The sequence below is a fragment of the Capra hircus genome, chromosome 12 (assembly GCF_001704415.2).
Source record: "Capra hircus breed San Clemente chromosome 12, ASM170441v1, whole genome shotgun sequence".
NCBI classification, from domain to species: domain Eukaryota; kingdom Metazoa; phylum Chordata; class Mammalia; order Artiodactyla; family Bovidae; genus Capra; species Capra hircus.
This window is the reverse complement of record NC_030819.1, coordinates 55034409-55052965: the sequence shown is the minus strand read 5'-3', so window position 1 is coordinate 55052965 and position 18557 is coordinate 55034409. Positions and strand designations below refer to the sequence as shown.

The following is an 18557-nucleotide window of genomic DNA, read 5'->3' as shown; positions in this document are numbered from 1 at the left end:
AAAACTGTGTGTTTCTCTTTTGAAGGAAGGTAGGCAGTCAGGAAAGAGCTTTTTTGATTTTGTATCACACGAATAACATATTCATGTTTAATTTTAGACTAGCATCTTGAGTCTGAAAAACAGTGCCCTCTCTCTGCTTACCTTGCTGTAATAGAAACATTTGTGTACAATCTCATGTAGATGGCAGAGCCTGGCACTGATATTCCTAGGTCAGCTATAGAGGAGATTATCTCACTTCTGAATCTGGGTGGGTAGCGAATTACAGCTGAGGTTTTACTTGTTCACTTGGATAACCAGCATGACTCACTAGGAAATACTGTGTGGACTCGAATAGATACATCGGTCAAGGAACCTCCCGGCTGAAGGAAGACAGAGATGTCTCACTATGTTCCCCACAGACCTGGGACTGCCAAGTGGGAACTAAACTAGGTATTTACAATCAGGATGATTTTGTCATGGGAGAAAATTTTTTGTGAGTGGCTTCCTCAAATGCAAAGAAGAGTGGGAGAGGAAGGTTGGAGGGACTCTATAAGATAAAGTAGTCGGCACTGAATGATCTCCGGTTACCATTCCAGCTCAGAAAACAGGGGGTCACCATTCCTGAGATAGACCCCAGAGTTCTGTTCTCTTTCAAAATAAGTGTTTTGAGATAGTCACATACCATATAATTAACCCGTTTACATTGTATAATTTAATGGAAAAGATGCTGATGCTGAGAAAGATTGAGAGCAGGAGGAGAAAGGGGCAACACAGGATGAGATGGTTGGATGGCATCATTGACTCCATGGACATGAGTTTGAGCAAACTCTGGGAAATAATGAAGGACAGGGAAGCCTGGCATGCTGCAGTCCATGGGGGTCGCAAAGAGCCGGACATGATGGAGCGACTGAACAACAAAAATGGTCTTTAGCACATAGACAGACATCTGCAACCATCACTACAGTCAATTTCAGAACGCTTCATAATCTCAGAAAGAATCTCTGTACCTTTTAGCTGTCACCCTTTACCCTTCTATACCTCCCCGCCCTAGGCAAACACTAATCTGCTTTCAGTCCCTGTAGATTTGCCTCATTTCATATAAACAGAATAATAAAATATGTGGCATTTTATTATTAAATATGTAAGTATGTGCTGTCTTCTTGCACTCAGCCTAATATGTCAGGGTTCATTCATGTTGTACTAAGTATAAGCACTTCATTTCTTTTTAATTGCCAAATAATACTCCACTGTATTGTATGGGTCTCCCACATTTTAGCCATCCATTTACCAGTAGGTAGACATAGGAATTGTTTCCATCTTTGGGCTGTCATGAATAATGCTGCCAGTGAACAGTCATATGCTAGTTCTTTTGTGGAACAAGTTTTCATCCTCTAGGGTACATACCTAAGAGAGGAAGTACCGGGTCATATGTAAGCATAATTGTATGTTTAACCATTTGAAGAACTGCCAGACTATGTTCCAAAGTGGCTGTCTTATGCTCCCACAAGCAGCATATGAGAGTTCCAGTTTCTCCAAGTTCTTGCCAATACTTGTTACCCTGTCTCTTCATCACCGTCCTAGTGGATTTGAGGCTGTATCTCATTTGGATTTGGTGTGTGCATTTCTCTGATGGCTCATGATGCTGAGCATCTTTTCACGTGCTTATTGATTATTTGTACCTCTTCTTTGAAGAAATGTCTTTTCAGATCTCTTTTCCATTTTTTAATTGGAGTATTTGTTACCAAGTTGTAAGAGTTCTTCAATTTTATTAGGTTATATATTAATATATTTTATGTAGTTACATATTCTAAATATGTATTATAAAAATATTTTTATGTTCTAGGCATAAAATTTAGAGGTATCAATGTTAAGATGTGCTGTGCTTAATTGCTTAGTCCTGTCTGACTCTTTGCTACTCATTGGACTATAGCCACCCAGGCTCCTTTGTCCATGTGATTCTCCAGGCAGGAATACTGGAATGGGTGTCATTTCCTTCCACAGGGGATCTTCCACACCCAGGGATCAAACTTGAGTCTCCCGTGTCTCCCACATCACAAGCAGCTTCTGTGTATTTAGATTTTAATATATTCTAGATATATAAATATTTCTGTATTCTAGATACAAATCCTTTATCAGAAATAAATACTTTGCAAATATTTTCTCTCATTCTGTGCATTCTTTTTTCACTTGCTTGATAGTATTCTTTGAAGCACAAAAGTTTTAACTTTTGAGGAAGCCCAATTGATCTACTGTTTTCTTTTGTTGCTGATACCATGTATAAGAATCCAGTGTCAAACCTGAGATCACGCAGATTTACCTCTATAGGTTCCTCTAAACGTTGTATAGTTTTTGCTCTTGAATTTAGGCCTTTGATACTTTTGAGTCCATATTTACGTATGGTTTGATGTAAAGGTCCTCTATTCTTTTGTGTGTAGAGTTGCTCCAGCATCATTTGTTGAAAAGACTGATCTTTCCCCATTGAATGGTCTTGGCAGCCTGGTTGAAAAGCAACAGACCATAGACTCAAGGGCTTATTTATGAACTCTTAGTTCTGCCTCACTGACCTGTGTGTCTGTCCTTATGCCAGTACCACACTGTCTTGATCATGGTTGTTTCCAGTTTTAGTAGTAACTTTTGAAATTGAAAAGTGTGAGTCCTCCGACTTTGTTCTTTCTCAAGGTGGTTTTGGCTCTTATGGGTCCCTTTCAACTGTAAATTTTAGCATCAGCCTGTCAGTTTCTGCAAAGAAGTCATCCAGCATTCTGATAGGGATTGCAATGAATCCGTAGATCAATTTGAGGAGCACTGCCATCTTAACAATATTAAGTCTTCCAATTCATGAACATAGGTGGTATTTCCACTAATTTACTTCATTTCTTTCCACAGTGTTTTTGTGGTTTGCAAACTATAAGCTTCACACTTCTTTTGTTAAATATATTCCTGAGTGTTTTATTGTTTTGATGCTGTTATAAATAAAACTTTTAAATTTCATTTTCAGATTGTTCATTGAAAGTACATAGAAGTTATAATACTTTTGCATATTGATCTTGAATCCTGAAATCTTGCTGAACTCATTTACTAGTTTCAATTAATAGTTGTTTTTTTTTTTAGTGGACTCCTTAGGATTTTCCATATACAAGATCATGTCATTTGAAAATAGCTTCCTTTCAAATCTGGATGCCTTTTATTTCTTTTCCTTGCCAAATTGCTCTAGCTGGAATGTTTATTGTAGCATTATTCATAATAACCACTGAACCCTAGAGCAGTGCTGAACAGAAACGGTAAGAGTGGACAGCCTTGTCTTGTTCCTAATCTTAGGGGGAAAGCATCCAGTATTTTACTATTAAGAGTGTTGTTAGCTGTTAAGTTTTTTTTGTGTATCAGATTGAGGAAATGCCCTTCTATTCCTAGCTTTTTGAGTGTGTGTGTGTGTGTGTGTGTGTGTGTGTGTGTGTGTTTTGTTGTAAAAGGGGTTTGGATTTTTTAAATTTATTTTTTAATTAAAAGATAATTGCTTTACAGAATTTTTTTTTTTTCTGTCAAACCTCAACCTGAATCAGCCATAGGTGGACATATGTCCTCTCCCTCTTGAACCTCCCTCCCATCTCCCTCCCCATCCCACCCCTCTAGGTTGGTACAAAGACCCTGTTTGAGTTCCCTGAGACATACGGCAAATTCCCATTGGCTATCTATTGTACATATGGTAATGTGAGCTTCCATGTTACACTCTCCATACATCTCACCGTCTCCTCCCCTCTCCCCATGTCCATAAGTCTGTTCTATATGTCTGTTTCTCCATTGCTGCCCTGCAAATAAATTCTTTGGTAGCATCTTTCTAGATTCCATATATATATATGCGTTAGTATACGATATTTATCTTTCTCTTTTTGACTTACTTCACTCTGTATAATAGACTCTAGGTTCATCCACCTCTTTAGAACTGACTCAAATGTGTTCCCTTTTATGGCTGAGTAATAGTCCACTGTATATATGTACCACAACTTCTTTATCCACTCATCTATCAGTGGACATCTAGGTTGCTTCCATGTTCTAGATGTTGTAAATAGTGCTGCAATGAACATTGGGGTACATGTGTCTTTTTCAGTCTTGGTTTCCTCAGGGTATATGCCTAGGAGTGGGATTGCTGGGTCATATGGTGGTTTTATTCCTAGTTTTTTAAGGAATCTCCACACTGTCTTCCATAAGGGTTTGGATTTTGTCAAATGCTTTTCCTGTACCTAATGAAAGGATCATGAGATTTTTGTTTCTTATTCCATTAATATTGTATATTAATGACATTGACTGGTTGTTGGAAGTTAAATCAGTCTTGCATTCCTGGAACACCCACTCTGTCAGGTGCATAATTCTTTTATAGGTATTGGGTTTGCTGGAAATTGAGCTTTTTTTTGCATCCACATTCATAAAAAATACTGACGTGTTTTTCCTTTGTGATGTCTTTGGTTTTGGTATCCCGGTAGCACTGGCTTCATAGAATGAATTGGGAAGTTTTTTGCCTTTTGTTCTTTTAGAAAAATTTGTGAAGAATTGGTGTTCATTCTTTAGATATCTGGTAGAATTCACTTGTCTTCTGGGCCTGAGTTTTTCTTTCTGGGCAGTATTTTGATGACTGATTCAGTCTCTTTTCTTGTAGGTATATTCAGTTTATTCAGTTATAGGTATATTCTTATAGGTATATTCAGTTTGTCTGTTTCTTTTGAGTTAGTTTCAGTAGTTTGTCTTTCTAGGAACCTGTTTATTTCATCTGTTATCTAATTTATTGGCATGCAATTATATTATTCCTTTATAATTCTTTTTATTTTAGTAGTGTCGATAGTAATAGTTACTGTTTCTTTTCTGATCTTATTGTCTTTCCTTCTCTTTTCTTGGCTTGTCTGTCAAAAGGTTTGTCAGTTGTGTTTATTTTTTCAAAGAACTAGCTTTTGGACTCGTGAATTTTTTTCTGCGGGTGTTTTGGACATGACTTAGTGACTGAACAACGAGTTTCTTTCACTTACTGGTTTCTAATTTCATTTCACTGTAGTCGAAGAACACACTTTGTATTATTCTATCCTTTTAAATTTATTGAAGTTTGTCTTATAGCCTAGTGTATAGTTTATCCTGGGGACTGTTCTGTGTGCCTTTGAGAAGAGTGTGTACCCTGCAGTGATGGGTTCTGTGTATGTCTGTTAGGCCTAGTTGGCTATCTGCATTGTTCAAGTTCTTTATTTCCTGTTCAGCCATCTCTCTAGTTGTTATGTCCATTATTGAAAGTAAGGTATTGAAATCTTCATCTATTATTGTTGAATTTTCTATTCTTCAATCCTGTCAGTTTTTCCTTCCTGTATTTTGGTGCTCTGTTGCTAGTTGCATATATATTTATAATTATTGTATCTTCATCAGTTCAGTTCAGCTCAGTCGCCCAGTCGTGTCCGACTCTTTGCGACCCCATGAATCGCAGCACGCCAGGCCTCCCCGTCCATCACCAACTCCCAGAGTTCACTCAGACTCATGTCCATCGAGTCAATGATGCCATCTAGCCATCTCATCCTCGGCCATCCCCTTCTCCTCTTGCCCCCAATCCCTCCCAGCATCAGAGTCTTTTCCAATGAGTCAACTCTTCGCATGAGGTGGCCAAAGTACTGGAGCTTCAGCTTTAACATCATTCCTTCCAAAGAAATATTATCTTCCTGCTGGACTCTATCGTTATTACAAACTGCCCTCTTTATCTCTAGTAATGTTTTTTGTTTTGGTCTATTTTATCTAATATTTAACAACTGAACAACAATAGCTATTTATCTAATATTAGTATAGCTATTTCAGCTTTCTTGTGGTTGCTCCAAAGCTCTGTTTTGAATTCTCAAAAGCTTTGGTGGGCAACTAAAGTCAAAAGTGCGATGTGAAAACTCATTTCCAGATGGGCTCCTTTTCATGGTGTTGGTTAATTACCTTCTTATCCTCCTCACTTCATGCTCAATAAATTAAAATCACATCCTCCTTGAAAATAATTAGGAGCCCTCATGACCAGGACTTAAGAGTTAAGGTAAATGAAATGAAAGGAAAAGGAAATCAAGAAAAAGTTTATGAAAATCATGGGAATGAACAAGCACTCGGAAATAAGATGTTTACTCTTGAGCTCCTCTTCAGTCTGAAAAACCCCCTAAAATCCTTGGGCCATTCACTTGCTCCACAATCCATAGAAGAGCTCCTAGGTAATGCCCTTGGGAAATAGAGTGGCATGAAGCCTGCCATGCTGGGACCTCTATGTCTGTGTGCCTTGATATGCCAGAGTGATTACAGATTTCAAAAGGAAAAACACATTGAAAAAGTAGGTATAATACCACCCTGAGCAAGGGTCCCTGTTTGATCTTCCCCTGTGCCCAAGTCTGCCCGTTGTCCTGAAGGATGGCAGCCCAGCTACTCCAACTGGATGAGAAAACCTCATTCTGTGCCAGTTTCCTGCTTTGAGTTCTAAGAGTTCAGAGAGGGGAGGGTGGTGTGACCTCCCTGCCTCTGGGTGTGGCCTGAGTCCCTGGTGACAGTGTGTCTGCACCACGGGTACACCAGCGGTCTCCGGAGCAGCTCTTCCTCACTCTTTCAACAACCAGCCACTTTGGTCTCAGGAAACCACTCCACGGCGCTGGCTGGGTTTAGAAGTCGTTTTTAATTTTGTGACGATGACAAATGTGTCCTATGGGAGTAGTAAGTGGTTTTACTGGTGATATTAATGGAGCCGTGACCTCTTCTGTATCTGTGGTCATACAAAACAAAAAATGTTTGTATTATAATATGTCAGGCAAGTTCATTCTTAGCCCTTCCTTGAAGCAAATTGCAGAGGAAATATACTATTAATAAGCCTGGAGAATAGTGTGTGTGTTTCTGTAGGCATAAGTTCATTTGTAAACATAGTGGATTTATAATGCCACTATTAACTGCGCTACAAATGGTGTGTTTTGAATTATGCTGGGATGGACACCAATCATTGAAGTTCTGATATTTTTTGAACAGTGGGCCCAGTACTAAAATTGACATTGACTTTTAAAGGCCAATAGATATCATGAAATTCAGGTGTTCGAGGGATCCAGCGTGAACCGAGGGCAAGATGAAATTCAAAGGCATGTTGCATTAGCTGTTTTTGTTTTCTTGTGGGATTGGCATTCATTAGACTAAAAATGACTACACCAAGGTTTACTGTTTCCTCAGGAACATTTTATGCCAGCGTCCTTTGTTGAAAATGGTTGCTTAAGGAGACGGTAAATTAAATGTGAAGGATTTACAATTTAGTTACATGAATTAAACCATTTCCTGGTGTTTGTGTTTACCTTGGGACTCACAAAGGAGATAAAAATATAGACTCACAGGAGGAAGGAAAGGAATTGATCGAATCCCAGTAGTCCTGCCTGGATGTCCAGCTCAGCAGTTTTATTCAGGGGAGGAATTTTGTGCTGATAAGTGAATCTTTGTCTCCGTATAATTAACTCTTCCTCTCTACAGATGCTACTACACTCACTGAGCCTTCCTAATAGACATATAACTATTAATGTGATAGTTAATGCCTCCTTCTAGTATACTGGACAAAACTGATGTAAATCACATGCAAAATTTATAGTTTTCCTCAAGTAAAAATGCTTTAGACATTGAGACTTACATGCAACGATTTAAAATGTTATTGTAAAATCATACATGCTCATTCTAGAAAATCTGACAAAAACAGAAGGGCTTTTCTGGTGACTCAATGGTAAAAAAAAAATCTGCCTGCAATGCAAGAAACACAGGAGACTCAGATTCGATCCCTGGGTGGAGAAGATCCCCTGGAGGAGGAAATGGCAACCCACTCCAGTGTTCTTGCCTGGGAAATCCCATGGACAGAGGAGCCTGGCAGGCTACAGTCCATGGGGTCACAAAGAAAATAATAACAACTCAATACTCAAAGGGAATCATGACTCACATTTTAGTGTATTTGTTTTGCCTTTTCTTATCCATTATATGAATATAAATGTGTACTTTCTGTAGTTTAGATCTTGAGTATAATTTATTATTTTCATATAGCCTAACCCCCCCTTTCTCAAGTTCAGATTTCTCATAATGAGAAAATTGATGGCTAACACGCACACATCTGCCAGGTACCATTCTAAACATTTTATATGTGTGAATTTGTGTCACCCTTGAGATAGGTATTACAGATGAGGGATGGTATTGGTGAAATGCTTTGGCCACGTGGCTCAGACAGTAAAGCGTCTGTCTACATTGTGAGAGACCTGGGTTCGATCCCTGGGTTGGGAAGATTCCCTGGAGAAGGAAATGGCAACCCACTCCAGTACTCTTGTCTTGAAAATCCCATGGACGGAGGAGCTTGGTGCAGGCTGCTATCCATGGGGTCGCAAAGAGTTGGGCATGACTGAGTGACCACTTTCTTCACTTTCTTTAACTGCTAGTAAGGGCCAGAGCTAGGATTCAAACCCTGGCTGTGAAGTGCTTTTGTGTGTGTGTGTGTGTGTGTGGTCACGCTGCTCATCTTTCCTGGACTAGGATTTGAACTTGTGCCCTCAGCAGCAGTGAAAGTACGAGTCCTAACCACTGACGTGAAGTGAAAGTCAGTCGTGTCCAAGTCTTTGTGACCCCATGGACTGTCCAGTCCGCATAATTCTGGAATACTGGATTGGGTTGCTGTTCCCTTCTCCAGTGGATCTTCCCAACCCAGGGACTGAACCCAGGTCTCCCGCATTGCAGGCAGATTCTTTACCAGCTGAGTCTCAAGGGAAGCCCAAGAATACTGGAATGGGTCACTAGTCAGCCCTAAATTCTCCTAACAGGTATGGTCTTAACCACAGTCTGTTGTCCCCCTCACTCCCCCAACTCTGAGCCTTGTCCTAAGGCTGTCCCAAAGGCACCCCCACCCCAGCCCTGACCCTCGATGAGCATCCTTGTCTGGGAATTCCAGACCATGTGACATCACACATACTTGCCTCAGAGAACTGTGACAGTCAGTCTGTCTCTGAAAAACAATTGCCAACAACAGTGCTTCCTATGACAAGGGAGTGGGCTCTGATGAGGGGAGGTGGAGCAGGGAAGGATCCTTGGACTGGAGCTCAGGAGAAGAAACTGGCCTCTGGGGTTTCTGTTCACAGTGAGACAACTCTCTGCACCTGTTCACGCCTCTCTCTTCTCATCTGTAAAATGACAGGGTTGGAGAGTAGTTCGTTAACCAGCTCATTCATTCATTTCATATGAGGCAGAGATGAATACCGTCTGTCTCCTCTCCTAAGAAGTCATCATCCCACGTGTACCCAGGGAAGTCGTGTGTTAGGTGCTATAACAGGAGAGTTCTGGGGCTGCTGGCAAAGCCCCTGAGGTGGGCTGGGATGGGAAGCAGGAAGGGCTGGCCCAGGAAGGCTTCCCAGGAGACCAGGAGGAATTGTTCAGGGGTTTCAGATCATCCAAGATGGGCTATATCGATCGAGTCCCTCTAGGGCCCTCTCTGGTGTATGTCACACACCGCCACCTTCAGCGGGCTACAGCAAGGTCCCTTTTTTGGTGGTGGTGGAGTGTGTGTGTGTGTGGGTGTGGGTGTGTGGGTGTGTGTGTGGGTGTGTGTGTGGGTGTGTGTGTGTTAAAACTGCAGAACTTTATCATTTCACATTCTAGACACTCGAGGTGGCGGCAGGGCCGTGCCCCCCTGAAGCCTGTAGGGAGCCCCTGTTTGCCTCTCCTTACCTTCTGAGGGGGGCTGGCGACCCTCCGTGGCCCTGACCTCAACTGCGTTGCTCCGTCTCTGCTTTGTCTCCGTGTGATTCTCCCTGGGTGTCTCTCCTCACACGGCCATCATCTTATATGGACGCCAGGCCTATTGGACTAGGGCCCCACCTACTTAACTGAAGTAACTCTATTGGCAGTGACTCTGTCTGACCCTGGTGAGGTCACATTCTGCAGTGCTGGGGTTAGAACATATCATTTGCATTGGGGGGTGGGGTGCCACAGGGGGAGACACAGTTCATAACAACGTCTGCAGCCCCCAGTCAGTCTGGGCAGCCAGGGCCCCCATCGTGCCGTGATTTTTCTTAATTCTCTGTTCAGCATCCAGGATTATTCTGAACAGCGAGCAGGTGGGGGCCCAGGGGAGAGTCTGCACAGGGCTTCTTTCCATCTGGGCAGGGAGGGCTGGGTCCAGGGGGAGAAGTTAAGAGCAGTGCTTCCTGAAGAGATCGCTGTCAGGGGATTCCAAGGGCGAGGTGGACTACGAGAGTGTTTCTGAAAGAATGTTCAGTCCTGTCCCTGCAGGAACTGCAGGGAAGCCCAGCAAGTGGTTTGAGTTCTTCTGACCTCTGAGGTGGACAAAATGCTGTCGACTTGAAAAAAAAAATCATAATGTGAGAGTCGTGAGTTAAGTTTTACTGGGGGCAAAATGAGGACTATAGCTTGGGAGACAGCATCTCAGATAGCTCTGAGAAACTGCTCCAAAGAGGCAGGAGAGGGTTGGGGAAGGTCAACATATATGTGATTTTGGTGAAGGGTAAGTACGTGCAATCAAGCATATATTATTTTTTTGCATAAGATTTCTGCTTGTCTTGAGGAGCAGATGTCACCAGGAAGGATTTTTAGTGCTTTTTTAGATATGAGGAGATGCAAGAATTGGGCTCATAAAGTCATCTCCAGAGCATAGCTAACTATCTGAAGACTGACTCTGCCCATTTTTCCGAGAGCGCCTCATTCCTGCTATCCACCCTGAGCTCCCTTCAGAGGGTGTTGAAGGTCAGCCCTGCAGAAGCACCCGATTTAACCCTTGTAGAGGTAAAAGGCAAGGCCGATTTGTAGTTGACTGTGCCATGCTTTTAAAGGCGGTCTCTTGGGGATCAGGTAAAGCCCTTTCCAGGTCTCTTCGCGCGCACTCGCGTGTGCTTTGCTGTTCATAGTCGTGCAGTGCGGGCTAAAGAACTGGACACATGTGCTTGTGAAATACAGGCAGTGTTCACCCTGCTTCTCCTGCCTTCCCCCTACCCCCTCCCCTGAAGTAGTTCAGACCTTCTCGGTTTACTTGTCGGCCTTTAAGCTGCAGAAAGCGGTGGAGGCATGTTTCTGTCATTCAAATGGAAATCCTCTCTCCAACCTGACACCTTGGTCCCCTACTCTCCGCTGTCATTTGTGCTCCTAAGACTGCCGGACCTGCGCACCCACCCCCTCTGACTTCTGACAAAAGCTCAGGAGGGCGCTTCCTGAGGCCCTTTGCAAAGCTGTGGGAAGGCGTTTATGCAGAATATTCACCTTACTCTCACTCGGCACTTTTACCGCTTTTTCTCTGAATGACCTAAACACTCCTCACCCCATCCCCCAGGTCACAATTTGCAAAGTAGGGACTGGGCCTCGGGGGTCTGCTGATTGGAGGAATAAGGAATTTGGTTTCCTTAGAGAAGCATTCTGTATCTGGGCAGAAACGCAGAGGGCCAGGTGAGAGAGAAGAATATGGATGTATGGGCGTTACATGAATGGAAAGGTGTATGGTGGTCCCCACGTCGCCTCGCCAGCTTCAGTGTCTGGGTGTTCATCATACAGTCATTTATATGTGTGTGTTTTCATTTTCTTCTCATTCAGATCCAGGTAGACCTTTCGTAGACACGCACAGTGAAATCCCTAAGGTTATAAATATGACCGAAGGGAAGAAGGTGGTCATCCCCTGCCGGGTCTCATCTCCCAGCATCAATGTTACTTTAAAAAAGGTAAAACTTCTCTCACCTGGTCTTTACCGCAAGTGAGCAGAATGTATTGTGAGTTATTTTCTGTCTCTGGAATAGTTTGCTGACATACTTTTCTATAACAGCTTTTTACTCAGAAGTCTGAGTGCTAGATGTTATACCCATGTGTGTATTTAAGTGGAATAAGAGGATAATGTTCTGGGCATAAATCTATGTGAATCACAGAAGAACCAAAATCATGAAAATTTTTATGCGTTGCCGCAAATTTAAACGTCTGTAAATGTCAGAAAAACCAATTCTATGGCGTATACAAATTAATTATCCAGATTTTGGCTGAAGGCAGAACTGCCAGGCAGGATACCTGCCTCTCCAGGCATCTGAGAACTGTTGCTTTGGTCTGAGTTGGGAATTCCCTGATAACAAAAGGCTTATCTTTTGCCGAGCATCTAAACTTAACCTCTTAGGGGAAATAAAAAACTATAAGTGAGGGTTTTCTTCATATTATGTTGTAAATTGTACGTGAAGAGAAGGAAAATGATTTCAAGTAAAATCTAATAAAGACAAAAATCTCTAAAATGTGCCAAGCTAAGTATTTCAGCTCGTTACTTTAGGGGTAGTGCTAAGTCTGAGAATTAGATAAAAACTCCCCAAATGGAAAACTGCAGTGAATCCTGGGTGCTTAGAGCTTAGGAAAAATGAACACTGTCTAAGGCATCTCCTGGCACTGCCCATCACATGGAGGTTGGGACTCAGGTGGTGATGGTAGTCAAATTGGAAGAATCCAGAGTGATTTTCAGTATCACCTATTGGCCCTGAATCCTGAAATGTGATAAAGTATCTCCCTGTCTTCATGCCTTGCATTCACTCCCCTACTTGGTGGAGTTACATCTTCAATACAGTCCATTAGTGACAGACCAAGGCTTCCATCACAGTGGGTGCCATTGCCAGGAAATATAAAATCGTGGCAGACGAGGAAGAAACCCCAGGGGAGTCAAACTCGGTCGGTGGAAGAAAAAACTGAGGTTCCCAGGGAGTGAGGGGCTTTTGGGGCCACATGGAGCATTTTAGCCCATGTTCCGTCTTCTGCTCCCAGGCTCCTCCATCCTTTGCTGATGGTTTTGTTTGCGTAGGAGGAGGACCAGAGTGGTTCAGAGCAGAGGCTGGGATCATACAGCCTGGATTCTTCCTCCCCTCCCTGTCCACTTACCTGCCAGATAGATGGGCAAGTTATGAGACTTCCCTCCACAGCAGTGTCCTCACTGGAGAGATGGGAGAGTTACAGGAGTACCCCTTCACCTGACTGTCAGGAAGGCTATGTGAGGTGCTTGGAAGACACTTAGGACCTTGCCTGGCACAGGCTAGCCCATTCACAGGTTACTATCCATGTTACATATCTAACAGTTTAATGCCCGGTAATCAATGTATTATCAAGTGATGTTTTCAAGAGCCTGGCATTACTCCCCTTAGTCCAAGATGATAATTGCTCTGTGATGAATATGGAGCAAACCATGGGGATGTGAAACTTCTCGTTTCATGTAAGCCCCTTGCCTTCTGGCCCTAATGCAGGTTGCTTGTCTGTCTGAGGAATTTTCCCAAATTCTCACCTGCAAGCATTTCGGGAAGGAAAGCTTCTTTTCTCTGTTTTCCCACCCAGCTCTATGATACAAAAGAAAAGCGAGTGAGAGAAGCATAAAATTCTAACAAGGATTTTGTTGTATCATATATACATATCCAAAATATTCTAACTATTAAAAATTACATATATATGCTGACATGACATTACCATGAGGTCTTTCCCTTCCTCTTCTCTTCCCGTCCCTCTTTTTCTAATTTGCTGCCCCTTCCCTCTCCTTTTTCCCCCGCCTGCTTCAGTAGAACCCTGGTCAGTTGGTGACAGCTCCCTGTGCCCTGCTCTCTTGCAAGGCTGCCCATCTTCCTGCCTCTTTAGGACACATACAGCGATTGCCACAGCTGACAGGCTCTGTAGGCTTTTGCTGTTGTAGCTCTTGTCAGCTAGACATAAAGTGGCTCTGTCAATGGACTGCAACTAGTGGCAGCCGTGGATAGACGGGAGTAAGAAACACACCTCAGAGGAACACTGAATGTATTTTTTGGTGGTGCAGAGAACATCCATCAGCCAACCTTTCTTTTAGATTCAGCACATACTTGTTTTCTCGTGTTTTTAAAGCATTTCTCATGTTTTCAAGCATTGATAGATTTCAATCCTGGTTGTAAATTTTTCTGAGATTTTCCTTTTAATAGTTTGCACCAAGTTAGAAAAGAAGGTTCTTTCTCCTCCCCACCGTCCCAATCCCCCTGCCAGGGAGTGCAGAGCATTCCCAAGTTTACAAGTAGCCTCCTAATGTACTAAAACGTGAAATGCACCCTTTAATTGCTTTCAGTTCTTCGTAAACAGGATGCAGTTCATCTCAAACCCACGTCAGGCTCTGGGGACGCACACCAGGGTGGACATACACTCACTGGGAGAGGCAGCTAGTGCTTTTGAAACAGAAATCTCTGCCATCAGGTCACACATCCCAGTCCGATTCGTTCCTTCCACAAGCAGGATACTTGTGGATCTATGGATAGAGTGGTGTAAGGTGGTGTGTACTTTTAAAAAGAAGACAGAGAAGACTTGAGCTTCTTTATGGCAGTTAGTGCTGCTGTTGGTGCTGCTGCTAAGTCACTTCAGTCGTGTCCGACTCTGTGCGACCCCATAGATGGCAGTCCACCAGGCTCCTCCGTCCATGGGGTTTTCAGGCAAGAGTACTGGAGTAGGGAGCTATTGCCTTCTCCAGTTAATGCTGTGAATCTTTATAATCTGTTGTGAGAAGGTGATCTGATCCCCCTGCCTTTTCCAACTGGGGATAAATAATAGTAGTCATCAGACCATTGCCTCTGAAATTGGCTGACAATCTGGCATCAGGGAATTTGGCTCTGCTGCTCTGTGAAGCTGGAGAAGGCAATGGCACCCCACTCCAGTACTCTTGCCTGAAAACCCCATGGACGGAGGAGCCTGGTAGGCTGCAGTCCATGGGGTCTCTAGGAATAGGACACGACTGAGCGATTTCACTTTCACTTTTCACTTTCATGCATTGGAGAAGGAAATGGCAACCCACTCCAGTATTCTTGCCTGGAAAATCCCAGGGATGGGGGAGCCTGGTTGGCTGCCATCTATGGGGTCGCACAGAGTCGGACACGACTGAAGCGATGCAGCAGCAGCAGCAGCTCTGTGGAGCAGTGACCCTTTACTCAAAGTAGAGGCTTTAGATTAACTCTCTGGTGTGCAGGAAAAGGCATTGGGGGGAATCAAATGGTGGGTTCTTTTCTTCTGTTTGGACTCGCTGTTTAGCAGTCCTTTTAGGAATTCGCGAGCACGTCATTCCCGACTATCTCTGGCCTCACATCCTTTTTCGGCTCTCTTTGCTCTCAGGAGCTGCAGTATCTGGGAGTTGCCGTCCCCGGTGCAGAGTCAGTACCCTCAGTTTCCCCAGAGTGATAATAACCCCAATGAGTGCCAAGTTGATGCTGTGAGTCCTGGCGGACCACCGATGATGCACAGTCCTTTTAAGATAGCCAGCTCCTTAATAAATCACGCAAAATGTGATGACAAGGTTTGGCTTGTTGAGAGCTCCCGTTGATGAGACCAAGAAGATAACCAGGCAGCCCTAGTGGAAAAAAATTCCTAATTCATTTTCCTATTGAGCATCAGGCCAGTTTGTTACAGAGACTCCCAGAGGCTTGAAGAGACACAGGGTCCTGCTAGAATTCTGACAAACGACAACTAGGTATGCCCTAGGTGGGTGCAGCTTGCTGCTAAGACTAATAACAAATTATGTTGTTGACAATAATTTATCATGGTTAATGTATCATTTGTTACATGCAAAGAAAATTAAAGAACCAATTATGGCAACCTGGAGTTTCTACCTGCACTATTCTCATTTGAGATAAAACTTATATTTCAAAAATTACAAACTATGAGTGAAGCTCTCACCATAGCACTAATACGATTTTGTGAACACACATTTCTTCCTTTTCCAGTTTCCATCTGATACTCTGATCGCCGATGGAAAAAGAATAATCTGGGACAGTAGGAGGGGTTTTATAATACATAAAGCATCCTACAGAGAAGTGGGGCTTTTGACCTGCGAGACGACAGTGAACGGATATTTGTACAAGTTAAACTATCTCATAATTCGGCAAAGTAAGTGATGTTCCGGAAGCATAAACATACGCCGGGATGCTCAAGGGTTTATCTGCTTAATGAAACGTTGATTTTTTGTTTGTTTGTTTTAACATGACTTCTCATGCTTGCAGCCAACATAATCACAGATGTCTGGATAAGCACACCAAGCCCAGTCAAACTACTGAGAGGCCATAGGCTCACCCTCAACTGCACAGCTACCACCCCATTGAACACAAGAGTTGCGATGACCTGGAGATACCCTGGAGAAGTGAGTGACCTCCTTTTCTATTTCTTCTATAGGACAGTATTTCGTTTTTGCAAGTGAGATGCTAAACTGAGTTTTTGAAGTGAGGGAGAAAATGCAGAATATTCTGATGCCTCTGGCAGAGTCAATAAAGGAGCTTTGGGTTTGGTTGGGTGCTTCTCTTCCCTGACGTGTTGTGAGTATGATCTGCAGAGATACCGTCTTTTGATGTCTGGAGGTTTTGTTTGGAAGTGTATAGGCTGGTATTTCTATTGCACGATTCTGGGTGGAAAAGGGAATTGTTTCATCCTTGGAAACGAGTCTCTAGGATTTAGAGATGAGAAAGAAATTTATCACAACGTGCCAGGCAGGGGCTATCTTTTGTAACAACAACAGCAAAAAGTTTTTTGTCGGCGCATTAATTGAAGAGACCGGCAGACAGGCAGGCACCTGATTGGAGCATGTTTGGGAAAGATAATGTAACTCAGCCACTGAATATTCCGTTTGTCAAGGGACAAAGGAGTGATTCTGTCTTTCAGAAAAATGAAAAGAATGAAGCCTGAGTTGGGTTCCCTTGTTCAAATTAAACATCCTTGCAAACAATCTTTGTTTTAAATATGTATACAGGGGGAATCTCTGATAAACTGTTGAGAATCGTCCGACAGTGAGTCCAGCACCATTTTTTATGTGTCTGATCCCAGGTTCAGATCCCAGGTAAACCGTTGGTTACATCATTCAGGTGGCCCAGTCACAAAATTAGCTTATGATTAATTTATGTATACATTACATAGATGTATTAGATGGCGTGTGTAGAATTAAGGTGAGTGCGGCAGTCCCCAGCCACTGTTTTATTTAATTGAGGTACAGCTGAGTTACAACGTTAGTTTAGCTTCAGGTATGCAACCTAGTGATACAGAATTTTTATAGATTATGCTGTCTTTACAGTTATTACAAAATACTGGGCTATATTCCCTGTGATATACAATATTCATACTTCTTGCTAGGAAAACAGAATAAACTGGCAAAAGGTACCACAAAGACCCCATAGGGACATATTAAAGACTCGTCAGTCGTAAGGTATTTTCTAGAAAATGGTTGAAATAAGATTGCTACAACTTGTGGCAATATGTTCTGGGTTTTGCTAGAAGCCATATATTCTTAATACGTGTAAGGAAGGAAGGAATTTTTTATCCTTTTAGTGTTGCTGCTGTAAGACTATGGTGATGCATCTGTTGAATGTCCATTACTTTGAAAGCGGCCCTGTTCAATAGACCTTTCTGTGATGGAAGTGGTCTAGTACATACCACGTCACGACATACGCCTAATAGCCTAGGGAATGTGGTTTGTGGGACTAAAGATCTAAGTTGTTAACCTGTTTCATTTTGACTTAAATAGCCTGTGGCTGCTGACAAGACTGTTGTAAAACCCAGAGGCAGTTTTAGGATACCAAGGCAGAAACAATGAAGATGTTACCACATGTGGGAAGAAGAGCAGCAACCAGCACAAAATTTCTGATCTAGAGTCGTATCTTGCCATTTGGATGTCCTATCTCTTTCAGTTCAGTTCAGTCACTCAGTCGTGTCCGACTCTTTGCGACCCCATGAATCGCAGCACACCAGGCCTCCCTGTCCATCACCAACTCCCGCAGTTCACTCAGACTCACGTCCATCGAGTCCGTGATGCCATGCAGCCATCTCATCCTCTGTCGTCCCCTTCTCCTCCTGCCCCCAATCCCTCCCAGCATCAGAGTCTTTTCCAATGAGTCAACTCTTCCCATGAGGTGGCCAAAGTACTGGAGTTTCAGCTTTAGCATCATTCCTTCCAAAGAAATCCCAGGACCGATCTCCTTTAGAATGGACTGGTTGGATCTCCTTGCAGTCTAAGGGACTCTCAAGAGTCTTCTCCAACACCACAGTTCAAAAGCATCAATTCTTCGGCGCTCAGCCTTCTTCACAGTCCAACTCTCACATCCATACATGACCACAGGAAAAACCATAGCCTTGACTAGATGGACCTTTGTTGACAAAGTAATGTTTCTCCTTAGTCTTCTTTTAACCCAGACTAGTCCCTCGGTATTTTTATCTCTCTTGTTGTGTTGATTTTTAAAGGACCCCTTCCTTCTCTTCCTCTCTTCCTTGAAGTGAAGTTGCTCAATCATATCTGACTCTTTGTGACCGCATGGACTGTAGTCCACCAGGCTCCTCTGTCCTTGGGATTTTCCAGGCAAGAATACTGGAGTGGGTTGCCGTTTCCATCTCCAGGGGATCTTCCCGACTCAGGGATCGAACCTGAGTTTCTTGCACTGCAGGCAGACTCTTTACCATCTGAGCCACCAGGAAAGCCCTCCCTTCTTTGAAATACAGCAGTTATTTTGTAGAATACCCATTATTTGGGGCGTTTTCTGGTCTTTTTTCTAATTATTAGACTCAGGCCATGTACTTTGGGCAGGTGTGCAATAGAAGTG

The 18557-nt window shown here is 43.0% G+C and overlaps 1 protein-coding gene across 1 annotated transcript in view; it reads left to right on the top strand.

Annotated features, from left to right (window-relative positions):
* The window catches only part of FLT1 (fms related tyrosine kinase 1), a 207481-nt gene that overhangs the window by 52236 nt on the left and 136688 nt on the right, over nucleotides 1-18557 (top strand). The window contains exons 4-6 of the mRNA XM_018056600.1: nucleotides 11563-11687; nucleotides 15705-15867; nucleotides 15981-16117. Of these exons, the coding sequence (XP_017912089.1) occupies nucleotides 11563-11687; nucleotides 15705-15867; nucleotides 15981-16117 (425 nt within the window). The remainder of the gene's footprint in view (nucleotides 1-11562; nucleotides 11688-15704; nucleotides 15868-15980; nucleotides 16118-18557) is intronic.